Source organism: Tamandua tetradactyla, chromosome 14, assembly GCF_023851605.1.
Source record: "Tamandua tetradactyla isolate mTamTet1 chromosome 14, mTamTet1.pri, whole genome shotgun sequence".
NCBI classification, from domain to species: Eukaryota; Metazoa; Chordata; class Mammalia; order Pilosa; family Myrmecophagidae; genus Tamandua; species Tamandua tetradactyla.
In genome coordinates this window covers 82,486,297-82,501,597 of record NC_135340.1, presented here as the reverse complement: position 1 = coordinate 82,501,597, position 15,301 = coordinate 82,486,297, and the positions used below count along the sequence as shown (strand labels likewise).

The window sequence follows — 15,301 nt, the reverse complement described above, 5'->3', positions numbered from 1 at the left end:
ATAGTGCTAGGCAAGGAAGAGTAAAAATAGTCATCCCTTGGGATACTTGAGAAGTCCATCCCCAAAAGATTGCCCTGAAGCAGTGAGGAAAGGAAAAACGATCTTGCAACTAACATCTATTGTTGCTATGTCTTTTTGGCTCTTTCAAATTATAGGTTGATTGAAGATGCATTTAAAGGTCTTGCATACCTTTGGTTAAACAGCCTTTATTAATATGTTTTTCAAGCACTTGTCATTTTAGTTTATCAGGGATATAAGGACAAACTCTATCCCTGATAGAGTCAAGGTTCAGACTTCCATGCTCGTACTTCATAAGGACACATGTAAAATGGGCACGTTAGTTGCCAACTCCTTGTCTATGTGATAGGACTCTGACTTTAGTACAATTAAGTTATTGTTATGAATGTTTTATCTTTTTTTTAGCGTGTTCAGAGGCAGATTTCTTTTATTTTTTTAGGATTAATGAGATATAAGTAAATTACAAAAGTCCTAAGTACATGGTTCATTGAGTTTTGACAAATGTGTACATCCATGTAACCACTGCCCCAATTAAGATACGGAATATTTCTATCACCCTCATGCTCCTTTCTAGTCAATATCATCCCATCCCACAACCCCTGTGCTGACTTATCTTAACATAGCTTTGTTTTACCTGTTCCTGAACTTTATATAGAATCATACAGTGTGTGCTCTTTTGTGTCTAGCATCATTCACTTTATGAATTTTTTTTTTATTATCCACACTGTTGCTTGTATTGGTAGTCCATTCCTCTTGCACAGATAGGTTGTCCAGTGGATGTGCAATTAGGGACAAATGAAAACAGTGATGAACAAGACTGCTTTAAGTATGTTTATTTAATGTACAAACCTGCTCTCTCTTCTTGCAAACAGGTTGTCCTGGTGACAGATGGCTGTCTTGGCATTGGTAGAGGGTCACTGCGACATTCCCTTGCTACTCACAATCAACGAAGTGAGAGCAACAGGTTTCCACTACCCTTTCCTTTTCCATCTAAGTTATACATTATGTGCATGGCAAATTTGGAGGAGGTAATTAATGCTTTTTACTAAGTTCTTGTATTCCATTAATATTATCTTGCATGTACTGTAACATTGAACTCTATAAGTTTCAGCTGAAGCAGGTCACTAAATATATTGGAAAAGATTCTGGGTCTCAAAAGCTCTATAAAATTTCAGAATTTTGCCCCATCTAGGGGAACATTACTGGAGTTGTCATCCATCCTACTGCTCACAGAGATTCTTCAGACAGTGAAGAGTCAAGATGTTCTTTTTGTTGTTTTTCTCACTTAGAAATGTTTGTGTCTGTTCCTCCAGAAATTTTGGCAGAAGTGGGCTTTGATTTTTGGTAAAGTAACATCAATCTGATATATGTTTATTAAGCACTTTACTTCCTGGTTTTCCCATTAATTAGGGAAAGGCATTGAACCTTTCTTCACCTCAGTTTTTCTATCTGTAAAATGTAGCTATGATGCCTCTTATCAAAATATGTTAGAAACACTTTGGAGGGAAGATGCTGTGTAAATACCAACTGTCGTCACCTCCGAGAATCTTTGCAAAACAGCTTCTTAATGAAATAGCTCTATTGCTGTCATTTTATGACATTCATCTTTGACAGCCTTGAATCAAAATTGTTATATTTTCTTGTTCACAATAGCAGTCAAAAATATCATCTCAATATATATTGCCTGTGTTACTGTGATAGGCATGACCTTGGTATATTCATAATAATCTGGCATTTTATGCCAGTTTAAAAGGGTCATCTGTTTTGCTTTGTAGTTACAGAGCACTGATTCCTTGGATTGCCTTGAACGTCTTATAGATTTAAACAATGGTGAAGGGCAAATTTTTACCATCGATGGCCCCTTGTGTTTGAAAAATGTACAGTCTATGTTTGGGTGAGTATATGCTTGGAGCTTTTTTGCCTTCTCTACAGTCCATTATTATAATTTGACATCCAGCAAAAATATCTGTTTACCATTTCTAATTGTGTCATTTCATTTTCCACATATTGTACATTTTCCAGTAAAATGATCAGTAGTAGTAATTTTTATGAAGTTCACTCTGTCTCAACTATGACTAAATCTATAATGCCTATAGTTATTGACTTCCTCAAAATGATTTAGCATTTTCAAAGATTAGCTTGCTTTTGGGCTTTTCAAAATTGAAATCTCCTCACCATAAATGTCAGATTTGTTATATTTCGTAAGTGATCAGATCTTACTTATAGAGTCACCTTGAAGGGAAAACACACTTTGTGTCTTAAGAAATTATTTCGTATATATTGTATTACTCTCCCTATAACAATTAATCATCATATTCTAGAAAACTGATAGATCTGGCATATACACCTTTTCATGCTGTTCTCAAGTGTGGCCACCTAACTGCTGATGTGCAAGTCTTCCCCAGGCCAGAACCTTTTGTGGTAGATGAGGAAATCGATCCTATTCCTAAAGTCATTAACACAGGTAACTTTTTAAACTTCCTTTTTAGTTTTTCTGATATCCTAATTTCTAATTTCCGACTATTACTTTCTTCTCTATCCAGGATGACTGAAAAGAAATACAAATTCTGATACTGAAATTCTGTTATCATCAGTGTACAATTTGGACATGAGGATGTATTGTTTAAAGGATGTTCTTAGGCCGGCCATAGTGGCTCCGCAGGCAGAATTCTCGCCTGCCATGCTGGAGACCCGGGTTCAATTTCCGGTGCCTGCCCATGCAAAAATAAAAAATAAAGGGTGTTCTTTCATGATGAGGTCAAGAGTTAATCACCAATCCTAGATAATTGTGGCTGCAAATTACCAAAGTTGGAATTCATGGTTATCTTCTACTTTGAAATCCAGCAAATCATTAGCATTGAAATCCTTGATGTAATTCTTAGTAGGAATACTAAGATTTCTTAGCATCATAATTACAGTCAGATGTAGGGGAATAACTTTTAGACTTGCCTATATGGCTCTTCCTCTGTGACCCTGAACATATCATTTCCTCTTTCTAGTCTTTATAGACAAGGTAAATGGAATCAACTAGATAGTCCCTAATCTCTCAGCTCTGGTATGCTGAATTCCTCTAGCCCTGCTGCTTGTGTCATGGTTAAAAGAAAGTGACATGCTACTGCTTTTACCTGGTTCATGTTGCCAGTACTATGCAGAACTTAGATTGGCAAAGTAGAGAGTCATAGGTAACAGGGAATGGTGGAGAATAAACTTGTCTCCTGTTGGTAAGACTCCTTGAGTGCTGGATCTCTTGGAGGTTAAACTCTTGGAGATGAGTACCATCTCTGAGTCACCACACTCTGAGCAGTCTCAGTGTCTAACATAGTGTCTAACACTTAATAAATGTTTGATAGATAATTGTTCAATGAATAATTAAAATTTACTAAATGCTAAGTAAGTGTTCATTGCCTTAGGTATACAGATTTTAAGTAGTTTTCAAGTGAAGGGTCATGCACAGACATTTTTAATTTTTGTGCCTTTAGTTCCTGGCTATCTGGAAGTAAGTCATTTGTCTCTTTCATTGTGACTAGACAGCAGTGTATTAAACTGCACCAAAGCTGAGCCTTCAAGCCATCCAGATTGCACTGCCACCCCACCTACATCCTTTTTGATGAGTATCTTTGAATGGGTCTTTTGAACGTTAACTTCTCCATATAAGCTCTCGGTCTAAGATCTTTGTTATATCTTATAGTCAAACCACTTTATAACATAGGCCTTTTCTTACTCAAGTGAAAAAGATGTTACTGCTTATGCTGATAAATCAACCTCAAATTGAGAAACCTCAGTTAAAGGAAATAGTGACAACAAATCTTTCAAGAAGCAGATTTCCTAATGTATTAGAAGTACAGTATACCCACCATTATACTGATTTTTTTTAGTTGATTTTGGTATGTGTGTGTGTATGCCTAAAAGAAAGACTGAAAAGCAGTTCAAACATTAATAGGAATTTTTTCTCTGATGATGAATAATGGATAATTTTATTTTTCTTCTTTATAATTTTTAGTATTTTCCAAGTGTATATACTTATATAAGTATTTACTTATCAGAAAAAAACCTTTTTCAGAGTTCTTTTGATTACAAATTTATTTTTATTCGTTGTATATTTTCAACTTTGGCTTTTAACGTATCTTCTGTAAAACAAAGAAATCATTGTCATCTTTAGTCTGCTACCTTGGTTTTGTAGAGTATGTATTTCTTTCTCAGGAGACTGTTTTTAATGCCATAGTTTTAACCTCAATGGGGGGCTGATTCAAGTTGTTCTGGAAGTGTCTGGCCACTGGTAATCTGAATATCTCTGGCTATTGAAAGGGATTTGCTCTTTAAATTTTTGCCTTGGCTGAGGACTTAGTCTCATAAAAATGAAATCAAGCTGATTTGTTATGTAATTTAAGTTTGTTAAGTAAAAGATTGTTTCTGAGCTGTTTAAAGTGGCAAATTATTAGAGAATTAGCCACAGGAACTTCTAATAATTTTCCAGTTGAAGACATCTGTTTCAGATTCTAGCTCTAAAATAAATACTATACAGTGGCTTGGCTTAACAACAGGAGTTTATTGGCTCATGGTTTGAGATCCTAAGAAGGCTTACTTCCTCCTAGCTTCAGTATCTTCTGGCTGGCCAGTGATCTTGGGGGTTCTTAACTTTTTCCTCATAAGACAATGCACACAGCAGTGTCTTCTCCATTCTCCTCTAGGTTCCAGGTTCTGTTGATTTCCAGCTTCTGGCTGCTCTCTGTGGCTTCTCCCTGCCTATGACTTTTACTCTGCTTTTAAAGGACTCCAGTAATTTAAGTGCAATCTGATTCACCTGGGACACACCTTAACTGAAGTAACATCTTGAATAAATCTTATTTACAAAAAGTTCACACCCACCAGAATGCAGACCAAGAGTAAAACTATGTCCAAACTAGGGTACACATTTCAGTCCACCATATCACATTTGAAATCACCCCATAAACATTGTCTTTTTGAAATACAGAACATTAAAAATAATATATTTTCCCATGACATTAATTCTGTGTTGATCCCTTCCTTTCAGATTTGGAAATAGTGGGATTTATTGATATAGCTGATATTTCAAGCCCCCCAGTTCTGTCTAGACATCTGGTCTTACCTATAGCACTTAACAAAGGTGAGTTCTCTTTCTCTCGCAGTAATATGTATGAAACATCTTGTTATCTAAAATTATTCTTAATTATTAGGTTGTAGGATTGCACATTTTTAAGGATTTGAAGGACAGAAATAGTTGCTGCATTAAGCAAATATTGAATTAAGCAAAAAAAATTTTTTTAAATAAAGCACAGATTTTGGAAAGATGCCCAAATAGGAAGCTCCAGGAATCAGTTTGTCTTCCAGAACAGCTATTAAACAGTCAGGAATTGTCTGAATCAACTATTTTGAAATCCTGGAGTCCAGTAGAAAACTATACAGCATCCAGGGAAGAGCAGGAAGAAGAGGCTGGTAAATTATGGTAAATACCAGTAAATTGCTTTTTCCAACACTAGCACCCATCCCCCACCTTCACACCAGGCCTCAGTGGGCTCCAGCCCCTGGCATAGCTTTCTGGTCCCAGAAAGGAACATAAAAATCCACTTCCTCAAGATCTGGGCTAGGCACAGGGCAGTTGCTGATCAAAGCTTTTGATTAGCAACTTCAGACCACTGGGGGACCTGGCTCAGGGGTTGGCCGTCGTTCCAGTTCATGCCAGACAAAGGCTACAGAGGAAACGTAAAGATACTATTCTAGAGCTGCAGAGAAGCTTTGGAGGTCTGCATTTTCTGGGCAGATTAAGAAAACGCAGTTTGGGGAGCCATAGAAGAAGCTTCTAGGCACCCTTTCTGACCCCTTTCTCAACCACTCTCCAAGACATTTTGGAACTGGCCTGTGCTTCCTTTGTAAGTCCCTGGCCTTGTTCCTGCTGAAAGATGGACTTGGGAAACTCCTCTCTGGTGTGCCCCCCTGTCCCTACCCCAAATTTGCTCTTCAGGCAAAAGCAGTTTAGACAACTAAGCAGTATAAGAAACAATTGAGGCAGATGGCCTGGGGCACAGTTCTATAAACATTCAAAATCCTGTAAACAGGGGTACTCCTAAGCAATTAGCAAACACAAGCCCAGGACAAGACACGGGCCCAGAAAAGACAGGGAGGACCCTGAACTTTGCATTCACCTTGGGTGGACCTTCCTGATAGGAGGGCTGATGCCGAAGAAAATCTCCATCTTATCATCAGCTGATTACTCAAGAAACACACATCTCAGGAAATAAATCCCAGGGTTAACATTTTTAAATACTAAAATGTACAGAACATGGAGTGATACAGGTGTTCTAAAAAATGATGTGGTGATGAATACACAACCGTGTGATGCTATTGTGAGCCATTGATTATACACCCTGTATGGACTGTATGTGTATGAAGATTTGTCAATAAAAATATTTTTTTTAAAGTGTACAGAAAGCAACAAAAGATTCCGAGACAGAACCAGGAAGAGAATTCTCTTTGCTTTCCAAAGGAAGAGAATAAAAATCAAGAAAACTCTAGTAAAAAAGATCAAACTGTGGACGTACTGGACAAAGACTTTAAAAATATGATCTTTAATTGTAGTCAAGGAGAGGAAGGAAAATACAGAGAAAGAACTAAATGATATCAGGAAACAATGAATGAACAATGTGAGAATTGTAGTAAGGAGGTAGAAATAAAGGCTCTGGTAAAGGTAACCTTTGGGTAATTATAAGTGCCAGTATTATTGTATTGTTTGGTATGTAACTCCACTTCTTACTTCCTACATGTGCTAAAATTAAGTTCGAGGACTTACACTTCCCAATTTTAAGAGGTATTACAAAGCCACAATAATCAAGCATGGTACTGGCACAAGGACAGGCATATAGAGCAGTGGAATCAAATTGAGACCAATGGAATCACATTTATGGCCAACTGATTTTTGACAGTGGGACAGAGACCACTTAATTGGGAAAGAATAGTCACTACAACAGATGGTGCTGAGAAAATTGTATCTCCATTTGCAAAATAATGAGGGTGGATCTCTACCTCACACCATATTCAAAAAGCAACTGAAAATGGACCAAAGATCTAAATATAAGAGCCAAAACTATCAAACCTCCTAGAAGAAAACGCTGGGAAGCATCTCTAGGATCTTGTTTTAGGCAATGATTTCTTAGACTTTACACCCAAATCTCAAACAACAAAAGAAAAAAAATAGATAAATAGGACTTAGTCAAAATTTTAAAGAACATTTGTGCCTCAGAGGATTTTATCATGAAAGTTAATGACAACCTATACAATGGAAGAAAATATTTGGAAGTCACAAAGCTGATGGGGGTTTAATGTCTAGAATATATAATAAATCTTTCAGTTCAACAACAGAAAGACTAATAACCCTACTTAAAAAAGTGGTCAAAAGACTTGAATAGATATGTTCCAAAGACGATAGACATATGGCCAAAAAGCACATGAGAAGATGTTTAGTATCATTAGCCATTAGGGAAATGCAAATCAAACCCATGAAATACTATTTCATACCCACTAGAATGGGTATTACTAAAAAAAACAAAAACAAAAACAGAAAACTTCAAGTATTGGAGAACATGTTGAGAAATGGGAACACTCATTCATTGCTAGTAGAAATGTAAAATGGTGTAGATGCTGTGGAGGACAGTTTGGCAGTTCTTCAGAAAGCTAAGTGTAGAATTTACCATATGACCCAGCAGTCCCACTTCTATGTATATATCCAAAAACATTGAAAGCAGGGACTTTGAAACCAATTGAAAGCATTGGTTTTTGCACACCTGTGTTCATAGTGGCATTATTCACTATCACCAAAAGATGGAAACAACCCAGGTGTCTGTGAACCAATGAATGTACAAGCAAAATGTGGTATATACATGTGCCAGTTTGAATCTGTCGTGTGCCCCAGAAGAGCCTAGTTCTTTCATCCTCGTTCACTACTGTTGGGTGGGATCTTTTTTATTATTTCCATGGAGATTTGTCCCTCCCAATTATGGGTGGTAACTTTTTGATTAGATGGTTTCCATGGAGATGTGTCTCCACCCATTCAAGGTGGGGTTGCTTACTGCAGTCCTTTAAAAGGGAACCATTTTGGAAAAAGCTTTATTGCTGACAGAGCCCACATAGCCAGAGACCTTTGGAGCAGAAGCAAAACATCCCCAGGGAAGCCTTATGAAATGAGAAGAGAAGATGTTGCCATGTGCCTTTCCAGCTGACAGGTGTTCTGGATCAATCAACTTTTCTTGAATCAAGATATCTTTACCTGGATGCCTTAGTTTGGATCTTTTCACAGCCTTAGAACTGTAAACTTGCAACTTAATAAATTCCCTTTTAAAAGTCATTCCATTTCTGATATATTGCATTCCGGCAGCTTTAACAAACTAAAGCAGCATGCAATGGATGTTACTGAGCCATCAAAAAGAATGAAGTTAAAGAGCGGGATGGAAAGATCAAAGGTAATGGTGGAATTATACAGAGAAGATATGATTTAACAAATGAATGTGAATGCTGAATCATTAAATCGATATCTTTTATTCTCCTGTATTTTAGAGCAGCTGGAAGTAAAAACCTAAAATTGTGAAATTATAACCCATGTCAAAGTCTGAAATATGTTCCGCGCTAATGGTGGTGCTGTGCTTTGAAATTTATAGCTTTTTTGTATGTATGTTATTGTTCACAAAAAAAGAAGGAAAAAAAGTCAATTGTGATGATAAAAAAAGTGTTGAAGCCCTCTAGCCTCCTATATTCTGGAGCAGCTAGAAGGAAAAATCTGAGAGGATCGTGTGGTAGCCCATGACAAACTCTGGGATCTGTCCTGTAACCACTTTTTGAAGAGTGCTTTGAAAACTATTGCTTTTTTATTTCTTTGCCTTGTATATATGTTATACAATACAATAAGAAAAGTTAAAAAAAAAAAAAAAGAATGAAGTTCTGACACATGCAGCACACTTGATGAACTTGAAGACATCATGTTGAGTGAAATAAGTGAGACACAGAAAGACAAATATTGTATGATCTCACTGATGAAATAATCAGAATAAGCGATCTCCTAGAGTAAGAATCTAGAATGTAAATCACCAGGGGATGGTATGGGGATAGGGAATAGTGAGTTAAGGCTAAAAATGTACAGAGTTTCTATTTGGAATAATGGAAATGTTTTGGTAATGGATGGTGATGATGATAGCACAACATTGTGAATGTAATTAACAGCACTGAAATATATATGAAAATATGTGAAGGGAAATGTTAGGTTGTGTATATGTTAATAGAAAAAAAATTTTAAATCCGTGGAACTGCACAACCCGGTGAAGTGAACCCTAAACTAAATCATAGGCAATAGTTAATAGTACAATTTTAAAATTGTGCTTTCATCGGTTGTAAAAATTTTACCAAACCAGTGCGAGCTGTTAATAATAGGGTGGTACATGGGAATCCTGTATTTTATGCATGATTGTTCTGTAAACCCACACAAAAAAAACAAGTGATGCCTAATGTACTGGAAAAGGACTTATGCTGCTTTATACAGTAGGAAACATTTTGACACATTAATTACATGTTGGTTTGCTAATTTATAGTGGAAGTCCTTTTTAGAGATGAGAATGCTTGGGCTCTCATCCAGGATTCCACCTTTCTTCATAGAAGCATGCTGAGGAAGCCAAAGCAGTTATCAGAAGTGTTAATACAATTCCATAAGAGCAGGGAGCACTTCTGTTTTTTGTTCTACCAGTATCTAGCACATCAGATACTCAGTAACTGTTGTTTAATGAATGGATGAATCTAGGCCCTTGTGAGTTCTCTTTCCTGAGAAATATACCTCTCCAGGAACTATAAATTCCTGTACCATAAATTCTTGTGCCCCAAATTCTGCGTCTCCCTGAACAGTGCTAGCCTCTAGCTGTTTAAAATCCACTTTTTCTGTTTAAGGCTGACTATCCACTTTATATTCTCCAGCTTTCTCCAAGTATAGGTAGTTCATTAGGTTTCTATATCCTGATTTATAATTGTATTCCAGTTATGCCCAGGTCATCTCAGTTGGAGCGTTGGATGTTCCATAACTCCTCAGTCACACATATAGACAGAATCTTGGTATGTTCCCATAGGTGGCTCATTGTGATTCCTGTATTTATAATTTATGTTATTGCTGTCACAGAACAACCAGGTTTCCCTTTCTACGATCCTAGGGATACTCTGCATGCCCATATAAGTTGTTAACAAAAAAATTATGCAGAATGAAGAGTTTATCTAGGAAAACAGTGGAAAGAAAAGTATGGGAGGGCAGAGCAGAGCCATGTTGTAAAAGCTATTGAATGTCCATCTGTCAGCAGAGTATATGAGAAAACCTGGAGTTGGGGAGTCCAAGCACTCACACTGACACATGCAACCTGAAGGCTGTTAGTTTGAGAACACTCTAATGTCTGTCATTACCTTAGATGGGTGCCTGAAACCTCCAGATAGCTTCTAACTGAGCATCCTAGTGGGAACTTTTTATTTTGTAACCTTTTATTGAGATAAAATTCACAAACCATACACTTCACTCATTTAAAGTATATAATTTAATGATTTTATATATACTTACACGGTTGTGCAACTATCTTCACAATCGATTTTAAACTCTTTCATCACCCCAAAAAGAAACTCCAAACTTTTTAGCCATCACTCTCAAACATCCCTTCCCTCTTCATCGATAGACAATTCTACTTTCTGCCTCTAGATTTGCCTATTCTGACATTCATTCAAAACTGATTTTTATGTGGACATTGGAAAAAGTGGAATATGAGTTTCTCTTACTTACTGTAATATTCCCTTACAACTCCATACATTTTCCTTCCAAGGCTAGAAAGAGCCATCAGGGTAGTTCTTTGATGTTTCTGTAGCTAATCTCCGGTTGACCTGTTTTCATCCTATTTTTACAGAAGGTGATGAAGTTGGTACTGGCATCTCTGATGACAATGAAGATGAAAATTCAGCCAATCAGATTGCAGGGAAAATACCTAACTTTTGTGTCCTGCTCCATGGCAGCCTAAAAGTGGAAGGAATGGTGGCGATTGTTCAATTAGGGTAGGAAGCTTTGTTTAAATTTCGTTGTGTGAAAGGGGAACTCTGTTCACAAAGTGTAATATTTCCCAGATTTTTCTGAAAGAAATAGAAAGGCCTTTGTCACCCTTTTCCTTTTTCTGTTACGCTCTTCCCACCTCTCATCACCTTCTAAACTGCTGTTTAAATCATCCCCTAAAATAACTATGGTGTGAGCCTTCTCATCACAAGTCAGCAATTCTCTTATTACTTTTAAGAAAAGCTGTTCTGGTTTTTCCTCTTTCCTGTGCTATCTAGGATACCTGGGTTCTGGTCATAGCAATGCTATTAACTTGCTATAGGATCTTAGTTAGAACTCACAGATCCCTTGTGTATAAAGTGAGGAGATAGGACTAAATGATGAAAGTACTGAATACACTGATTACCATGTGCAGACTCTCCTCAAGGCACTTTACACACAATAACACATTTAATCTCTCACAACACCACTATGTAGGAGATATCAATAGTAGCCCCATTTTAAAGATTGATAAACAAAGGCTTAGAGAGGTGACTTGCCTGAGATTGCACAGCTAATAAATGAGAGAGCCAGGATTCTTACCCAAGCATTCTGACTTCAGAGCCCCTGCTTATAATCATTCTGCTATATTCTTTCCCTGTAAGGAATGCCCTTATAGCTTTCACATTCTCTGCAGTCTCTAAGTTCGTCACACTCTCTACTTCTCTTTCAGTAATACCTATTGTTAGAAAAGAGGAAACTTTTCTAACAATCATCTTCTGGGCATCACCTGGGGTTGAACAGTATAGAAGAGCGAGAAGGTAGGGATAGTCAGCGAAAGTGTGGCTCCATTTCTGCTTGAGTTTAAATTAGCTGGTCCAAAAGGAAGAATGCAGTTCTTTTTACTACATATTAGTCTGCGGTATTCTTGGCACCCAAGCTACTTTTACTGGCTCTGAGAATCATTTGGAGCCCTTTGAGAATCTGGGTCACTGCACCCTCTGTTGGAAGGGTTTCTCTGTATTGGTACTGTGGTGACGACTCAGGGAGGCAGCTGCAGTGACCTCTGGGCCATAGCCTTAATCTTCCTGACCAGCTCTATAGCTATTTGCTGCCTTTTTTTTTTTTTTTTTTTTTTTTTTTTTTTCTGTTTTGAGACTGCATTTGATGTCCAAATAGACAACATTTCCCCTGAATAATAAATGTCCCAGCAGAATGGTAGTATAAGGGGACAAATGTTTTCAGGTTTAGAATTTGCCTTTGGTAAAAGTAATGCACCTGATTTCAAAGCTGAGTCCCATGTCTTTAAAGAGAAAAACACAGACTATACTTATTTAACTTGACAGATCCAGGCTTGATGTTTTTCTGATCTTCCATCTTCTCTCCATTTAGTCCTGAATGGCATGGAATGCTCTACTCCCAAGCTGACAGCAAGAAGAAATCAAACCTCATGATGTCTCTCTTTGAGCCTGGCCCAGAACCTCTCCCATGGCTAGGGAAAATGGCACAATTGGGTCCTATTTCAGGTATAACTCAGATCAGATTTATCTTTGTTTTTTTGTCTGCCATTCTGAACCTCTCTGGCTGTGCAGTTGGAGAGCTACATGGTCTTTCTTCCTAGTGTGCTGTGGTCCCTGAAACTGGGTATGTGCATAACCCAAGGAGAATTTGATGTTTGAGTCTCAATTTGCACGTCTCAGGGGAAACCAACATTTAGGTTGTGTTCAGTAAATATAAAATCCTAACTGCTTAGAGAGAAAAAAAATAAAAATAGATATTTTTTCCTTAGTGTACTATTTTCAACTCAGGAAAGTCTGCAGTCATTTTAAATAGTTTAATCCCCCTTCCATCTTGACTCTCTCCTGACTGCTTTCTCCTGGTTCTTGTGGTACTTACGATGAGTTTTCTCTGGCAACTTTTCTTCCTCCTGCCTCACAGTGCCCAAGCTATTATTCTTTGCCTTCTTCTCTTGGATTGGTATTGTCTCTCTTGGTTGTTCCATTAGCTATAAAGGCTTCAGACTCCCCAAATCTTTACCTCCAGTCCTCGCTGGGACTTGTATATTGTATTTCCTATTCCCATTTTTACATCTCCACTGTCTCAAGCTCAGCCTATATATTACACATTCATCGTTTCACATCCCTTCCCCTTTAAACTATTCCTTCTTCTGATTTTCCTACTCCTTTCTTTTTTCTTTTTCTTATGAAATACTTCAGAACGTATAGGACAGTTAGAAAAAATACAAACCCCATACAGAGAACTTAAACATACCTCTATCCCCAGTCACGCAGATCCAGCAATTTTTAGTTCTTGCCACATTTGCTGTATCAATCTATCTTAATCTGTCCAACTGTATCTGTCTGACCTATTTATCAATCCATTTTCCGGACACCTGAGTGTCAGTTACATACATGATGCTCCTTAAACACTTAATGCTGCCATGTACATTTCTTAAGAACAAGGATATTCATTTATGTAACCATCTTAAATGCATTTAACGAGTTCAAACAATTTAACATTGATATAAAGCTTACAGTTTATATTCCAGGTTTTTTCATGTATCCCACTAATGTCTCTTTAAACCTTTTCTCCTTCCTTGCTAGACCTCACCCAGGATCATGTATTGCAATTGTCATTGACTCTAGTTGCTTGTTTTCCTTCCTTCCTTCATTCATTCTTTTCTTCCTCTCTCCCTCTCTCTCTCTCTCTCTCTCTCTCTATTGTGTGAACATATATACAGTATAAGCATTCTCATCTCACCCACTCCCATTCTGTGGGGTTATTCACATTCACAGTATTGTGTTCCTTTCATCACCTTTCATTACCCAAACTTTCTCCTCACCCCGCACAGAAACCCTATATCCATTATGAATTAAATCCCCATTCCCCCTGCTCCCCACCCCTGACAATCTGTACCCTAATTTGTGTCTCTGTAAGCTTACATGTTCTCCAGCCTTTTCTTTGCAGTCACCGTGGGACACAAAATTGAGCAACCTAAATCTATAACAATCTTGTTTACTTTGATACCAACATAACTTGAATAGTATATACAAACTATCTATACCCCTTCATCATCCCATCTTTATGTAGTTCTTGTCACAAATCACATGTTTATGCGTTATGAGTCCCAAGTCACTGATTAATCATTATATTTTATGCATTTGCCTTTTAGATCCTGTAGAAAGAAAAAGTGGAGTTACAAACCAAAAGTTCAGTAGTGCAGGCATTTATATTTACCCATATCATTACCCTCACTGAGATCTTTTATTTCTGTATGCAACTTCGATCTATTGTCTATTGTCCTTTCCTTTCAGTCTGCAGAACCCTTTTTAGCTTCTCCTCTAGGACCCATCTAGTGGTGACAAACTCCCTCAGCTTGTTATCTGGGAATGTCTTAATCTCTCCCTCATTTTTTTTTTTTTTTTTTTTTTAATATGGGCAGGAACCAGGAATCAAACCCAGGTCCTCTGGCATGGCAGGCGAGCATTCTCTCCCTCATTTTTGAAAGACAATTTTGCTGGGCATAGAATCCTTGGTCAGTAATGTTTTTTTCTTTCAGCACTTTAAATATGTCATTGTTTTCTTCCCTCCATGGTTTCCAATGAGAAACCAGCACTTAATATTATCCAGGCTTCCTTGTATGTGACATGTTGCTTCTCTCTTGCAGCTTTCAGAATTCTTTCTTCATCTTTGTCATTTGACATTTTGTTTATACTATGTTACACCATGGATTTTTTTTGGTTTATCCTGTTTGGAGTTTGCTGAACATCTTGGATGTGTATATTCATGTCTCTTGTTAAATTTGGGAAGTTTTCAGCCATTATTTCTTTGAATATTCTCTCTGCCCCTTTCTCTGTTTCTTCTCCTTCTGGGATTCCCACAATGCTTATATCCATATTCTTGATAGTGTTCCACAAGTTCCTCAGACTCTGTTCCTTTATCTTCATTTTTCCTTCTTTCCCTCCTCGGATTGGATGATTTCAATTTTCTTATCGTCAAGTTGGCTGAGTGTTTCTTTTGCCAGCTCCAGTCTGCCGTTGAACCCCTCTAAGGAATTTTTAGTTTCTTTTACAACTCTGTTTGATTCCTCCATATAATTTCCATCTCTATATTGATGTTCTCTTTGTATTCATCTCCCATTTTCCTGATTTTCTTTAGTTCTTTGTCCATGTTTTCTTTTAGCTCTTTGAACATATTTAAGACCATTTCCTTAAAGCCTCTATCTGGTATGTTCTA

At 37.3% G+C, this 15,301-nt stretch overlaps 1 protein-coding gene across 3 annotated transcripts in view; it reads left to right on the top strand.

Moving 5' to 3' along the window:
* The window catches only part of INTS14 (integrator complex subunit 14), a 66,975-nt gene that overhangs the window by 29,052 nt on the left and 22,622 nt on the right, over positions 1-15,301 (top strand). Inside the window, exons 4-9 of one of the 3 annotated variants that reach the window (XM_077128263.1) lie at positions 891-1,046; positions 1,794-1,912; positions 2,340-2,482; positions 5,051-5,143; positions 10,947-11,091; positions 12,458-12,591. In XM_077128263.1, the coding sequence (XP_076984378.1) occupies positions 891-1,046; positions 1,794-1,912; positions 2,340-2,482; positions 5,051-5,143; positions 10,947-11,091; positions 12,458-12,591 (790 nt within the window). The remainder of the gene's footprint in view (positions 1-890; positions 1,047-1,793; positions 1,913-2,339; positions 2,483-5,050; positions 5,144-10,946; positions 11,092-12,457; positions 12,592-15,301) is intronic. The other 2 variants (XM_077128264.1, XM_077128265.1) reach the window with 2 other exon arrangements.